The 12,020-nt window shown below is 48.5% G+C and overlaps 1 protein-coding gene across 1 annotated transcript in view; it reads left to right on the top strand.

Annotated features, from left to right (window-relative positions):
• The first annotated feature begins 6,321 nt into the window (after window positions 1–6,321).
• RIPK1 (receptor interacting serine/threonine kinase 1) overlaps window positions 6,322–12,020 on the top strand; it is a 36,808-nt gene continuing 31,109 nt past the window's right edge. The window contains exon 1 of the mRNA XM_084620069.1: window positions 6,322–6,764. Within this exon, the coding sequence (XP_084476195.1) occupies window positions 6,600–6,764 (165 nt within the window). The 5' untranslated portion in view covers window positions 6,322–6,599. The remainder of the gene's footprint in view (window positions 6,765–12,020) is intronic.

The raw sequence follows: 12,020 nt of genomic DNA, 5'->3' as shown, positions 1-12,020 counted from the left end.
CAGGGTCCTCTCCATCCCTAAATGCCCAAAGTCATCATGCAGGGCCCTCATGGCCAGGGCTCTGTACTTTTTTGGCAGTACTAGTTGTGCTCGTTGTTTTTGTAAAGGGTCAGTGGTCATTCGGTGTAGCACTCCCTGAATCAGTTTTAGTTTGGTCCATTCTCTCAATAGTAGTTTACCCTCCGGGTTAGGTGGGACAACCGCAGTTGGGCTTCGCCCCTCCCTTTTGGCAAGTAGTGTATCACGAATGTCAATATCTTGCCGCTGGGCTTCTTGCCAGTCAGCCGCATTGAGCATGGGCAAAGGAGATTGGTCTAATGCAATATAGTTCACCGAAGCAGAAGGCATGCATTCAGGGGGCAGGCCCAAAGCTTCTGCAACACATCCCTGAAAGTCTTCACGGGCCTCTGGCTCTCGGCGACTCACACTGCAAATAGCTCTCACTCCATCTGTGGGTATCACAGCAACTTCTGGAGCCTGCGGACGCCTGGACAATGCATCTGCATCTACATTGCTTCTCCCTGATCGGTACTGAATGCTGAACTCATAGCTAGCCAAGGCGGCCACCCATCTCTGCCCTGTAGCATCCAGCTTAGCACTTGTTAACACATAAGTCAGTGGATTGTTATCTGTCCACACCTGGAACTGAGCACCATACAAGTAGTCTCGAAATTTCTCAGTGATGGCCCATTTCAAGGCCAAAAACTCCAGCTTGTGGGTGGGATAGCGAGTTTCACTATCAGACAATCCTCGGCTGGCAAAGGCTACAGGTTTACATTTGCCTTCCACTTTTCCTGGTACAGGACTGCTCCCAGACCCTCCAAACTGGCATCAGTATGCAGGATAAATGGTTTGCTTGGGTCAGCAAAAACTAGGACTGGAGCATGAGTTAGGCAAGTAATGATTTCTTGAAAAGCCCTTTCACATCTCTCATCCCACCGTGGCCCAAATGGTGCAAAGGGGCCATTGTGTCTCTGCACAGGAGGCTTTGGGGACCTCCCCTTATTCTTGGACTTAGATTTGTTCTTGCTGAACTGATGTCCCCTGGTAAGATCATTCAGAGGCTTTACAATCGTAGCATAGTTTTTCACAAATCTGCGGTAGTAGCCACTAAATCCAAGGAAGGTCTTGAGTTCTCTGTAGTTACTTGGACGTGGCCATGTAGTGAGTGCTTCTATTTTATCAGGATCAGTACTCACACCTTCTTGGGACACAATGTGACCCACATACTTCACTGAGGTTCTGCAGAACTGGCATTTGTCAATTGAAAGCTTCAGACCATAATCCTCCAACCTATCAAGCACTTTAAGAAGTCTTTCTTCATGCTCCTCTAAGGTTCTTCCAAACACAATCAGGTCATCCAAATAAACTAACACTTGCAGTAAATTCATGTCTCCCACAACTTTCTCCATGAGACGTTGAAAGGTGGCAGGTGCTCCAGAAATCCCTTGGGGCATGCGTTCAAACTCATAAAACCCTAATGGGCAGATGAAGGCTGTCTTCTCCTTATCTTCTTCTCCCAGAGGGATCTGGTAGTATCCACTTCGAAGATCCAACACAGAGAACCACTGGCTTCCCAGCAAACAGTCTAAGGCGTCTTGCACTCGAGGCATAGTGTACTGGTCGACCACAGTACGGCTGTTTAGGGTGCGGTAGTCAATACACATCCGGATTTTCCCATTCTTTTTGCGGACTACCACAATGGGTGAGGCGTATGGGCTGCGGGACTCTGTAATGATGCCATTCGCAGCCAGCTCCTGAAGATGATGTCGCACATCTTCCATCTCAGAGAGAGCAATCTTCCTAGATCTCTCCCTGAAAGGTCGAGAGTCATGTAGTCTGATATTGTGCTCTACTCCTTTTGCACATCCCACATCCCACTCATGCAGTGAGAACACCTTGGATCTTTCACAAAGTTTCTTCCTCAGGCGATCTTTCCAGTCCTCGGACACTGGTGAATCTCCAAAGTCAAACTTTGCTGGGTCTATTGCCGAAACTGGAGTTTCATACTGGGGTTTTACAATCGACTCAGGCTCAAAGAGGTCTGCTATCTTTTGTCCTTGCTTCACAAAAATATCACGACTCGTTTCATTAGCAATCAATATAGTCACCCTTTCCTGGGCTTCAGCAGGTAGGGTTATGACTCCACTGGGGACCAGCACTCCTTCAGGGAGCTCTCCTCCCATCGGCTGCTCTATCATTGCTAACGTCCCTTTACTGCCTTTCAGACAGGTACTCATGACAAGCACTTCTTGCTCCGTCCTTGCAGGCACTACTAAGGGGGTTGTGCCCGCGTACTTCAGTGCCCCAAGCGGTAGCTCAGATGTGTCCCTTTTAGCGCTCTCAATTTTCCTATAGGCTTCAGCACAAAGCGTATGGATCATCAGGGTATTCAGGTACTGGTCCCCAGCCCGCCTTCTGCAGTAATCCGTGAGTACCTTGAAGAGACTGGAGTTGGTCCCTATCAGCACAGACACATCAGAAGTCCCTTTAGGGTCAGGGCATATTAAGGCAGCTGTGTCTACCTCTTCTCTTACCCCAGCAACCTCCTCTGGGAATTCCAGGTGCACTATGACATACCCTTGATAGGGGTATTCATCCATGCTGAGGCCACATAGGCCAAGGCCAGTCAGTGGCTGTATAGGCAGGTGCCTAAGCATCTGTTGGTAGAATGACTGAAATATAATAGTCACTTGAGATCCAGTGTCAAGCACTGCTTTACACTCCACCCCTTCGATCCTCACCATGACCTCTGCTCGAGGCCCTATCAGTCCTGCAGGGATCCCAGCTGGACAGTCTTTTCTGGGGGAATCTTCAAATCCTGCAGACCTGGGGGGTCCCCGTCCCCAGACCCTCTGGCAGCTACCGGATCTCTCCCAACTGATCCTCAGCTTTCCATACACTAAGGAGGGGTTTTCTTCATTACGGCACTTGGCAGCACTGTGTCCATCCTGACCACATCGGTAGCAGAAGAATTGACCTTTCCCCCTTCGCCTGGGGGGGATGGTGGCTCTAAGTGCGGGCTTCTCAATCGCCACAGTTTGAGGCTTCTTATTCCTAGAAGTCTTAACTCGGTCAACGGTACTTTGCAGCTCAGCTATTCGTTCCGTCAGGACCTGCATTTGTTGGGCAAGTTCCTCTCTGGTGCTCACCATCAGTACACTGGCCATTTGCAGTGGTGTTGTGCTGGCTGGCTCCGATGTTTGGGCTTCCCAAAACTCACTGGCAGCCTGCCTTTCTTCCTCCTCTCGGACCTCTTTTATCAGCTGGGAGTAACTTGGGGGATGTTCCCGTCGTTCTCTTAGCCGGAGATGAAGTAGAATCGGGTTCTGATACTGAGTTCCTCTTACAATTTGAGCCAGTCTGGTCTGATCCATCTGCTCAGCAGTCACTGCTCCCCTCATGACAGCTCTCTGAAGCAGTCTCTCCAGTCTCTGTATGTAGGCTGAAGCCTTCTCGCCCTTTTGTTGTCGGGAATTAAGGAACTTACAGTAGCTGTCTTCAGGGCCCTCTACGCTCCCAAAGTTGTGTTCAAGGGCCTCTAGGCAGTCCTTCACACTGACCCCAGGGTCAATGAGCTTCAGGGTGCGAATCACATCTAATGCTGGGCCGCCAAGGCTCTCTATAAGGCATCTTCGCTTTTCTGCATCTGGTACGGCCCACTCTTGCAGCATTTCAGTGGTATGCTCTAACCAGGGTTCAAACTCCTCCTCCCCAGCAAATAATCTTAACTTACGACAAGAGTCTGACTCAGCATGGGGAAGCACAACCTTTTCCAATATTTGCCCCAGAGCTTTTGTCCAATCATCAGCCGAGGCTGCAGCCTCTGAGCTAGAAGCTGCTGAGCCAGGGCCCAACAAACCTGACATATTAGCCATTATACAAACAGTAATTTCCTCAAAATATAAGCACAAACAAAAAAAAATATAAATTGTTTCCCAATGTAGTGGATCACTCAACAGGTGCTTGCGAGGGGTACTGACCCAGGCGATCCCGGACGAGCCCCCAAAAATGTAACCCTTCTGCCCGTCAGAGTTGGCAGCAACAAGGGCCGGGTTCAATATCTAGGGGTTCCATTCCAATAACACAATGCAAACTGGCTCGAGCCCCCACCCAGTGACCTGGGACCAATATATACCACCCCCGCTGGGCGCCTCCAAGAGGCAATACTTCCCCTCTCGCAAGCACCTAGTCTGAGTGTAGCAAAAGTCTTTTAATAACAGAGAGAAACAATGTGGCATTATGTTGGGGAAACACCACCAACAGGATTCATAACACAACCCATGAGCAAAAACAACCCCACCCCAGGCAAATTGGGGCATGCCCTTTTCCCTTTGGTTCTTGAGTCCAGCAACCCCAAATCACCCAAAGTCCCAAAAGTCCAATGCCCCAAAAGTCTCTGTCCCTGGTCAGGGCAGCCCCAGAGTTCGAAAGTTTATCGGCGGAGCTTTACCTCCCAATCTGGGTGGAAATGGGACAGGGGTAAGAGGCACCTTACGTGATCTGAAGCTGACCGCCCCATAGCTCCATAGCGGCGCTCCGCTCCGCCAGCCGCCCCACGAACTCCTTCGCTCAGCTGCGCTCCGCTCCGCCAGCCGCCCCACGAACTCCTTCACTCAGCTGCGCTCCGCTCCGCCAGCCGCCCCACGAACTCCTTCACTCAGCTCCACGGCCCACAAGCAGCTCCTGCCATCCACACACTGCTCCGCGTCGAACTGCTTCACCAGCCGTCCCGCAAATTGCTCCACAATATATCTTCAGGCTCCCCCACTACTTAACACAACACTCAGTGATTTCAGCTCTTAGGTGAATTCAGCTTATAGTAGGGGAGCCCCAGTGCTGGTGCACTGTCAGCCCAAAGTGAGCTCAGCAGCCTATAACTAGACTTCTAATGAAATCAAAATTAGCTCTGATATTCCACAGTGGAGAGAGGAGGAAGTGCAATCAGCATGTAAGGCCCTCACCAAGGGGCCCATACCACCAAGTATTAATACTTGTCCCCAGCCTCTCTCCATTCACACAGTTTTGGAACCCATGACCCTTGCCTAGCGAGTGCTACTTAGTTGATGGTGAATCCCTCCATCATAACAAAAGGCCACGTACAGTTCCAAGCACAGTTCCCATAATCAGGGTAATAGCAATTTATTCTTCCTGCCCCAATAACAGAGACACTGGGGATCCCACAGCAGCCAAAGTGACCATTTGGGCAGCTATGGTCTCATTCTAGGCGTGGTGGGTGTGCCTATGCAAATGAGATCGGCCCCTGAAGTTCTTTTCCACAACTTGCCACACCTCACCACCAGATGTCAGGGTGGAGCTCATCCTGACACTGCTTACACCTGTGTTGCAGTGTTCCCTCTTATTTTTTCCACGCATGTGCGGAATGAATTTTGTTATGTCACACATCACCTCCATATTGGTGCACATAACAAAATTAATGTGGTGGAGGTGGGGCCGATGGGTTCGGAGAGGGTTCCAGCTGGGGGTGCAGGCTCTGGGGTGGGGCCAGGGATGAGGGGTTTGGGGTGCAGGCTGCTACAGGACTCCCTGCAGCTCTCTCTCTCCCCGCAGCAGCCCCGGGGCTGAGGGTGGTGGAAGAGGCGCCTCTCCCCCAGCTGCGGCAGGTCCATGCTGGGGGAGAGGTGCCTCTCCCCCGGCTGCGGAACTGAGCCCCTGTGTGGGGCTTAATAGGCAGCTGCACAGCCACGTAGTTTAGAGGGAACTTAATCTGTGAGGTAGGAAAGTATTCTGTGCACATGGAGGTTGAGCCACAGAGATTAACTGACTTGCCCAAGGTCAGCACCATAGGTTGCAACAGGTACCTCACCACAGCAGGTGCCTCACTACAGGATGAAGCTCTCTATAGCATAATGTGCAAAACTAAGGCTTTGTCTTCACTGGAGATTTAATCTGGGTTCAACCATGATTTTTCCCCTTAACATGTTCTGTGTTCACACAGCAATGCGCCTTTATTCCTGCTGCACAGTGAGGGGGCCACTGCACTCTGAGCTACAGCGTGGACTCCCAGTTAATTTATCTTGTGTATTGCTAACATAAGGTTAACTGCGATGCAAACAAGGGCCATAGCAAATCAACAAACCTTTGCAAATCCTTTTAAAAAAAAATCTCATGGCAGGTGGAGACAAGGTGGGTGAGGTAATATCTTTTATTAGATCAACTTCTGGTGAGGAAAGAGACAAGCTTTTGAGCTACTTACAGCTCTTCTTCAGGTCTGGGACAGGCAGTCTTATCATAGAATTATCATAGAATATCAAGGTTGGAAGGGACCTCAGGAGGTCATCTAGTCCAACCCCCTGCTTAAAGCAGGGCCAATCTCCAATTTTTGCCCCAGATCCCTAAATGGCCCTCTCAAGGATTGAACTCACAACCATGGGTTTAGCAGGCTAAGGCTCAAACCCCTTATGATTTTTTATCTTTTGGGGCTGTCAGTACACCATTTTACGCACTGACCTCCATGTGGCTTCACAGTCTGTAAATCCGGGCAGAACTTAACCTTTGAAGCTAGAGAGTCCTATAAGAATGGCACCGTTTTTCATTAGCTTGTCCAGGGGTTCCCCTCTCTTCCTCAGCCTGCTGGCATGTACGCAGCTGGGGATCCGGTTTTGTTGATGTGGTTTCACAGGACTCCTCCCACTGCAAGGCGGGCGTCAGCGAGGAGGAATCAATCCAGGCTTGGTAAAAGAGCTGAAGCCCAGACAGCAGTGGCTCGATCTCCCTGGAGTTACTGCTCCGTACACAGGCAGGTAAGAGAGCACTTTCACTCTGTGAGTCTTTAACTGGAGACTAGATTTTTCTTGGTTTGTTTGTACAGGTTCGTTGAGTTACACGTAGGTCTGCCTGGAACCCGCTTCCCTTTCATTTTTCGGGACGTTTGGGTATAGATACTGCATGTGTTAGGGTGTAATAATATTAATATCAAGGACTTTTGGGGTGATGAAATGGGAGAGGAGGGGAAATATGGGATTCTTCGATTGTCTTTCTTCAGCAGACTTCCTTTGCTATTGCCGAAGAGGGAGAGTTAGTTTCAATTTCTCAACCCCATGTTGTGGAGGCCGATTTTTTGCAATCTCTTACCAAATGCTAATGGTGGATCAAGCCTTCTATATCCCCTCCCCCTGCTCCAGCTCCCAGCGCAGGTCAGCCTCCTAGACTATGGTGAATAGCTTGTATAATATTTAGACAAACTTTCGCTCTTACAAACGCATCCGCCCCTGTCACAGGAGGTTTTCAGACGCGATTGTTGTGTCCTGATCCCTCGATTGACTTGCTTCTTCTGGTGTGCTTGAAAAACCGGCCCACCAACCCCCAGCCGAAGGAGGAAAGCGGATCCCCCGTCAGACGGGCCTTAGCCCCAGACAGCTGCCTGTCCTTCCCTGGGACTCCTTTAAAGCGGCTGGGTTCAGTGGGGAAGCGGGTCTGCAGGAGAGGAGACGGTCTCTTTAACAGCCACCTCGCCCGGGAGTGGCTCCGAACTGTGCGGCTCTGCTGTGCGGAACTGAAGGGGAGCGTGCGCACGGGGGAGCCCCCCAGTTTGTACCTGGGTCCCGGAGCAGACCTGGGGCCGTCTGTGCGAATGACGGGGTGATGCGAGGAAAGAAAGAGTTCTCGGCGCCTTGCCGGGGGTTGTTTGCCCAGACAGCGACAGGCATAGGTCATAAATCTCATCCACTGGGCTGCCTCCGCCACTGCTTCCTTTCGGTGACGGTCTCGGTCCGCACACGGCAGTAGTAGAGGAAGAGGATTTTTGATCTCCTCTCGTCCCACCCCGGGCCTGAGGTGGGGAGCCCCCGGCCTGCTGCCAGCGCAGGGATCTGTCTGCTCATCCTCCCTGGCTGGGAGAGCAGTGGGGATTTCCATACCCCATTCCCACGCCCCGGGTGGAAGGGAGAAGTAGTGAGAATTTTCACCCCTGCCCCCGCTCTCCTAGCGCTTGCTATGGGTACACCCTACCTCGGTTTTGGTAAAAAGGGCCCTCATTTATAGGGCTGCCAGCTGTCCGGTTTTCGATCACAACACCTGGTCGAAAAGGAACCCTGGCATCTCTGGTCAGGTCGTTAAAAGTCCGGTCAGCAGCGCAGGCAGGCTCCCTACCTGGCTCCATGCAACTCCCAGGAAGCTGCCAGCATCTCCCTCTGGCTCCTAGGCAGAGGGAAGGCCACAAGCTCTGTGCGCTGCCCCTGCTCCCAGCACCAGCTCCCAGCACCAGCTCCGCTGCTCCCATTAGCCAGGAACCACGGCCGGTGGGAGGTGAGGGGGCGGTGCCTGCAGGCACAGGCAGCACAGAGAGCTATGTGCTCACGCCTCTGCTAAGGAGCTGGAGGGAGATGCCCGCAGCTTCCCTGGAGCCGTCTGAAGTAAGCACCACGCAGAGCCCACACCCTAAACTGTTCATCCCTGGCTCCACCCCCAGAGCCCACACCCACAGTTGGAGCCCTTGCCCTCTCCTGCACCCCAAACCCCTCATCTCCAGCCCCACCTCCAGAGCCCATATCTGCAGGGGGAGCCTTCACTGCCACTCCCCTGGCCACACCCCAACCCCCTGCCCAGTGAAAATGAATGATGAGGGTGGAGGAGAGTGAGCAACTGAGAGAAGAGGATGGAGTGAGCAGGGGCGAGGCCTCGGAAAAGGGGCAGGACAGGCGAGTTTGGTTTTCTGCCAATAGAAAGTTGGCAACCACACTTATTCAACACTTCAAGAAATTGGTGCAGGACACTAATGAAGCATAAAACATGGTTAATCCCCTGAAGGGTTGGGGCAGAACTCAGTGACCGGTGAAGATACTCAAATACTCAATACTCAAGATACTCAAAGGGAGATGTAACAGGCACTGATTTGTGGGTGAAATTAAGGCCACATGAAGGTACTGCCACCATTCCACCCACATGACCCAAGCAAGACCGGAGGACCTTCAATTTATGAAATAGGGAAGTCACTAGTGATCCCCAAGAAACGGAGAATTATTATTTTTCTTTTAGTGTTGAATAAGCTAAGTGGTTATTCACTTCTGGTGATTTCACTAGAAAGTAGAATTGACATATGCCAAGAAACCACCAGAAGTCCCTCAACATAATGAGCTCTAATCTACATCTAGTACATCCTTCATGAGGTTTCAGATTAGTTATATGAAAAATGTCATTTAAAAAAATAAATCAGAACTGAATTTTAAGTAATGACTTGAACACCCAAATAATTGCTTTGGTGACAGGAAATTTTAGCTTTGGATTTTACGTTTTAACAGGCTCAGTATACTGTTGTCCTAACAGAAAATAGATCACTCACCACTGACCATAGCACCAGTGAGAATCCCTATGAGGAGGACATTGTGCACGTCATCTCAGGGGGGAGGAGATAAGAAGTAGAGTTCAGACTGAGAGGAGGACAACTATACTGAGTTGTAAAACAAGGAACTGGCCTTACAGAAAAATAATCTTACAGTTATGCAGCATTACTCCTTGTGCAGCGACACCTAAATGTATAACTTGCATGTCCACCTTATGAAGTATTGTAGCATTGGGGTTTTTAATGTAATTCATTTATTTCTCCTGGAATTTTGCTTCCTTGGGCTGAAATTAATTCACATCTAGATGCTGGCAAAAGAGGCAAAAATCTAATTTAAATCCACATCCTCAAAAAGGTATTTAGGTGTCTAACTCCTATTGAAATCAGGTGTCCACATACCTTTTAGGATCTGATCGTGTGTGCGTAATCCCAAAGGTGCTAAGTATCTCCCATGAGACACTGAGTACCCTGGACTCCCATTGCAAGAAGTCCTCAGCACTTTGCAGAATTTGGACCCTAGTTGGTGTTGGCCCTCAATCAAGATGTATTTCACGCTTACAATTTCATACAAGTCCTGTTTCAACATTTAGGATTGTTAATATTCAAAAATATATGCCCAGTGTTCTATTTGATCAACGTGACTATTTGCTGACCTGCAATTACTTACATTCATAAGTGATTTGGGACAGGATCAGGGCCTTAGATTGTAAGCTATTTGGGGCAAAAACTGTCTTCACTCAGGAAGTTTTACAGTACTTAATATAACAGTAATTCCAAATTTCAACAGAATTGGTGTAGTTTTAAAGGCCTGATTTTCAAAAATGTACATGCAGTTCTTGCATGTGCATACTGGCTATGTGGAAGAGAAATGACTAGTTAGTAATGTACTTGACCAATTGCATGTGCAAATGTCTGATTTAGAGAGGCAAGTTAGAGTAGGTGTGCAGTTGTGTACATGCATTTTGAAAGTCGGGCTATGAAATAGCATAGGGAACTGCATTCCCTGCATCACGTTAAGTATTAATTGTTCTGTTGTAGAAGGAAAAAGACGACCCTGAGGGCATGAATTCATTTCTTGGTAATATAAGACCATGAATAGTGTTTGTGTGTGTAGAACTGTATTTTTAGGTCTACTCATATATTGTCACTGAGTTAGGATCTTAATGTTATGGGTTTATAGATTTTAAAATGCATTTAGTCCCATGTTTACAGTACATGGGATTTCTTTTATTTCAATTAAAGGATTCCAGTTTTCTCAGGGTGTTGGGGTTTTTTTAAGCTACACACTTTGCTATTTTCCTCCCATTGCATTCTTTGAAGTAAAACTTTAAAATATTACGTCTGACTTCAAAAAGTTTAGCCTTCCAACACCTGTATGTGGTAGGGCAGCATCTTCACTCCATTTCATACATGGGGAACTGAGGCAAAGACACAATATTGCCAACCTTAAATGTTCAAAAGGCATGAGTCAGGGCTAGCTTTCCGCTCCCTGCCCTCCCAAAAGATATGATTTTAAAAAGATTCCAAAATTAACTTTCTATTTGCCTTCTTGTTTGAGTCTTTATGGGTCACATTTTCAAGCTTTTCTCCGCAACCATCAGGGCTAGGAACTATTTTTATTTTTAAAATGAAAGCTGAGATTTTCATGTAATCCCATTAGCCCACGATCTATCATTCTTATTTCTTGCTTACTTTCTCATTTTTACCACACCTTAAGAAAGGACACTAAAAGTGTCACAAGACTTGCAATAAAATCAAGTGTTAGCAACATTGCCGTTGGCACTTGCCCAAGGTCTAGGGCAGAGCTTGGAATAGAACTCAGATCTTGATTTTCAGTCCCATGAGATTATCTTCACAAGTGTGAAAATCCAGACTGAGGAAGATTTAGGGTAGGGTAAGAGCAGCTAGAGTATGATAGATAGATTTAGGTGTCAGAAATATACAATACAAATACTTTGTCTTCACATAGCAGGACCTTTTATTTAAGGATCTTAAAGTGTTTTTACAAGTTTAGTTAAGCCTCACAGCTCCCTGATGAGATCAATGACATGCATACCATATAGCCTAGCCCATGTACCAAAACTGATAGCCATGTATGGTAGGGGCTTACCTTCTGTCCATCTGAATGCAGCCATTGCTCGAGTTTCCTTGCTTGTAGGATAGCTCTCCAACTAACTGAAACAATATCCTTTCAAAGTAATGACAAGTGAGAAGAGAAGAATCTGATGTAGATATGTTCTAGCTTCTCTTCTTGGGCCATGGGCTCTCCCTCAGGATTCCATGTCAATCCAGCAGCACCCTGCTGGTGGGCCCTCAGGGAATGATGAGCTCAAGCATGGGTCCTTTGACAAAAGAGCAGGCACTAGATGCAGCCACACACTCTCCCTTCTTCTCTTTCCCCAAGTTTACACCCTTTACCCTCCCTTAGTTTCCAGTTCAAGATGGCAGGTTTCAGAGTAGCAGCCGTGTTAGTCTGTATTCACAAAAAGAAAAGGAGTACTAACATCTCTAAGGTGCCACAAGTACTCAAGTTCAAGATGGGTTTTTCTAGCTCTGCAGTCAAAAAGTTCCTCCTCCAGGTTCCCTATTCAAAGGCAGGCCAGTTGCTATGGAACCTTGGTGTGCTAGTCAGTCAAGTAAAAGTTAAGCTCCATTACTGATTCTGCCCTTCCCCTGCTTGAGGAGGAAAAAAAGGCCAGACAACCACAGGCCAGCATTG

The sequence above is a fragment of the Lepidochelys olivacea genome (assembly GCF_965140295.1).
Source record: "Lepidochelys olivacea isolate rLepOli2 genome assembly, chromosome: 2".
Classification (NCBI taxonomy): domain Eukaryota; kingdom Metazoa; phylum Chordata; order Testudines; family Cheloniidae; genus Lepidochelys; species Lepidochelys olivacea.
Note: the sequence above shows the minus strand (reverse complement) of the source record. Positions and strands in the feature narration are given on the sequence as shown.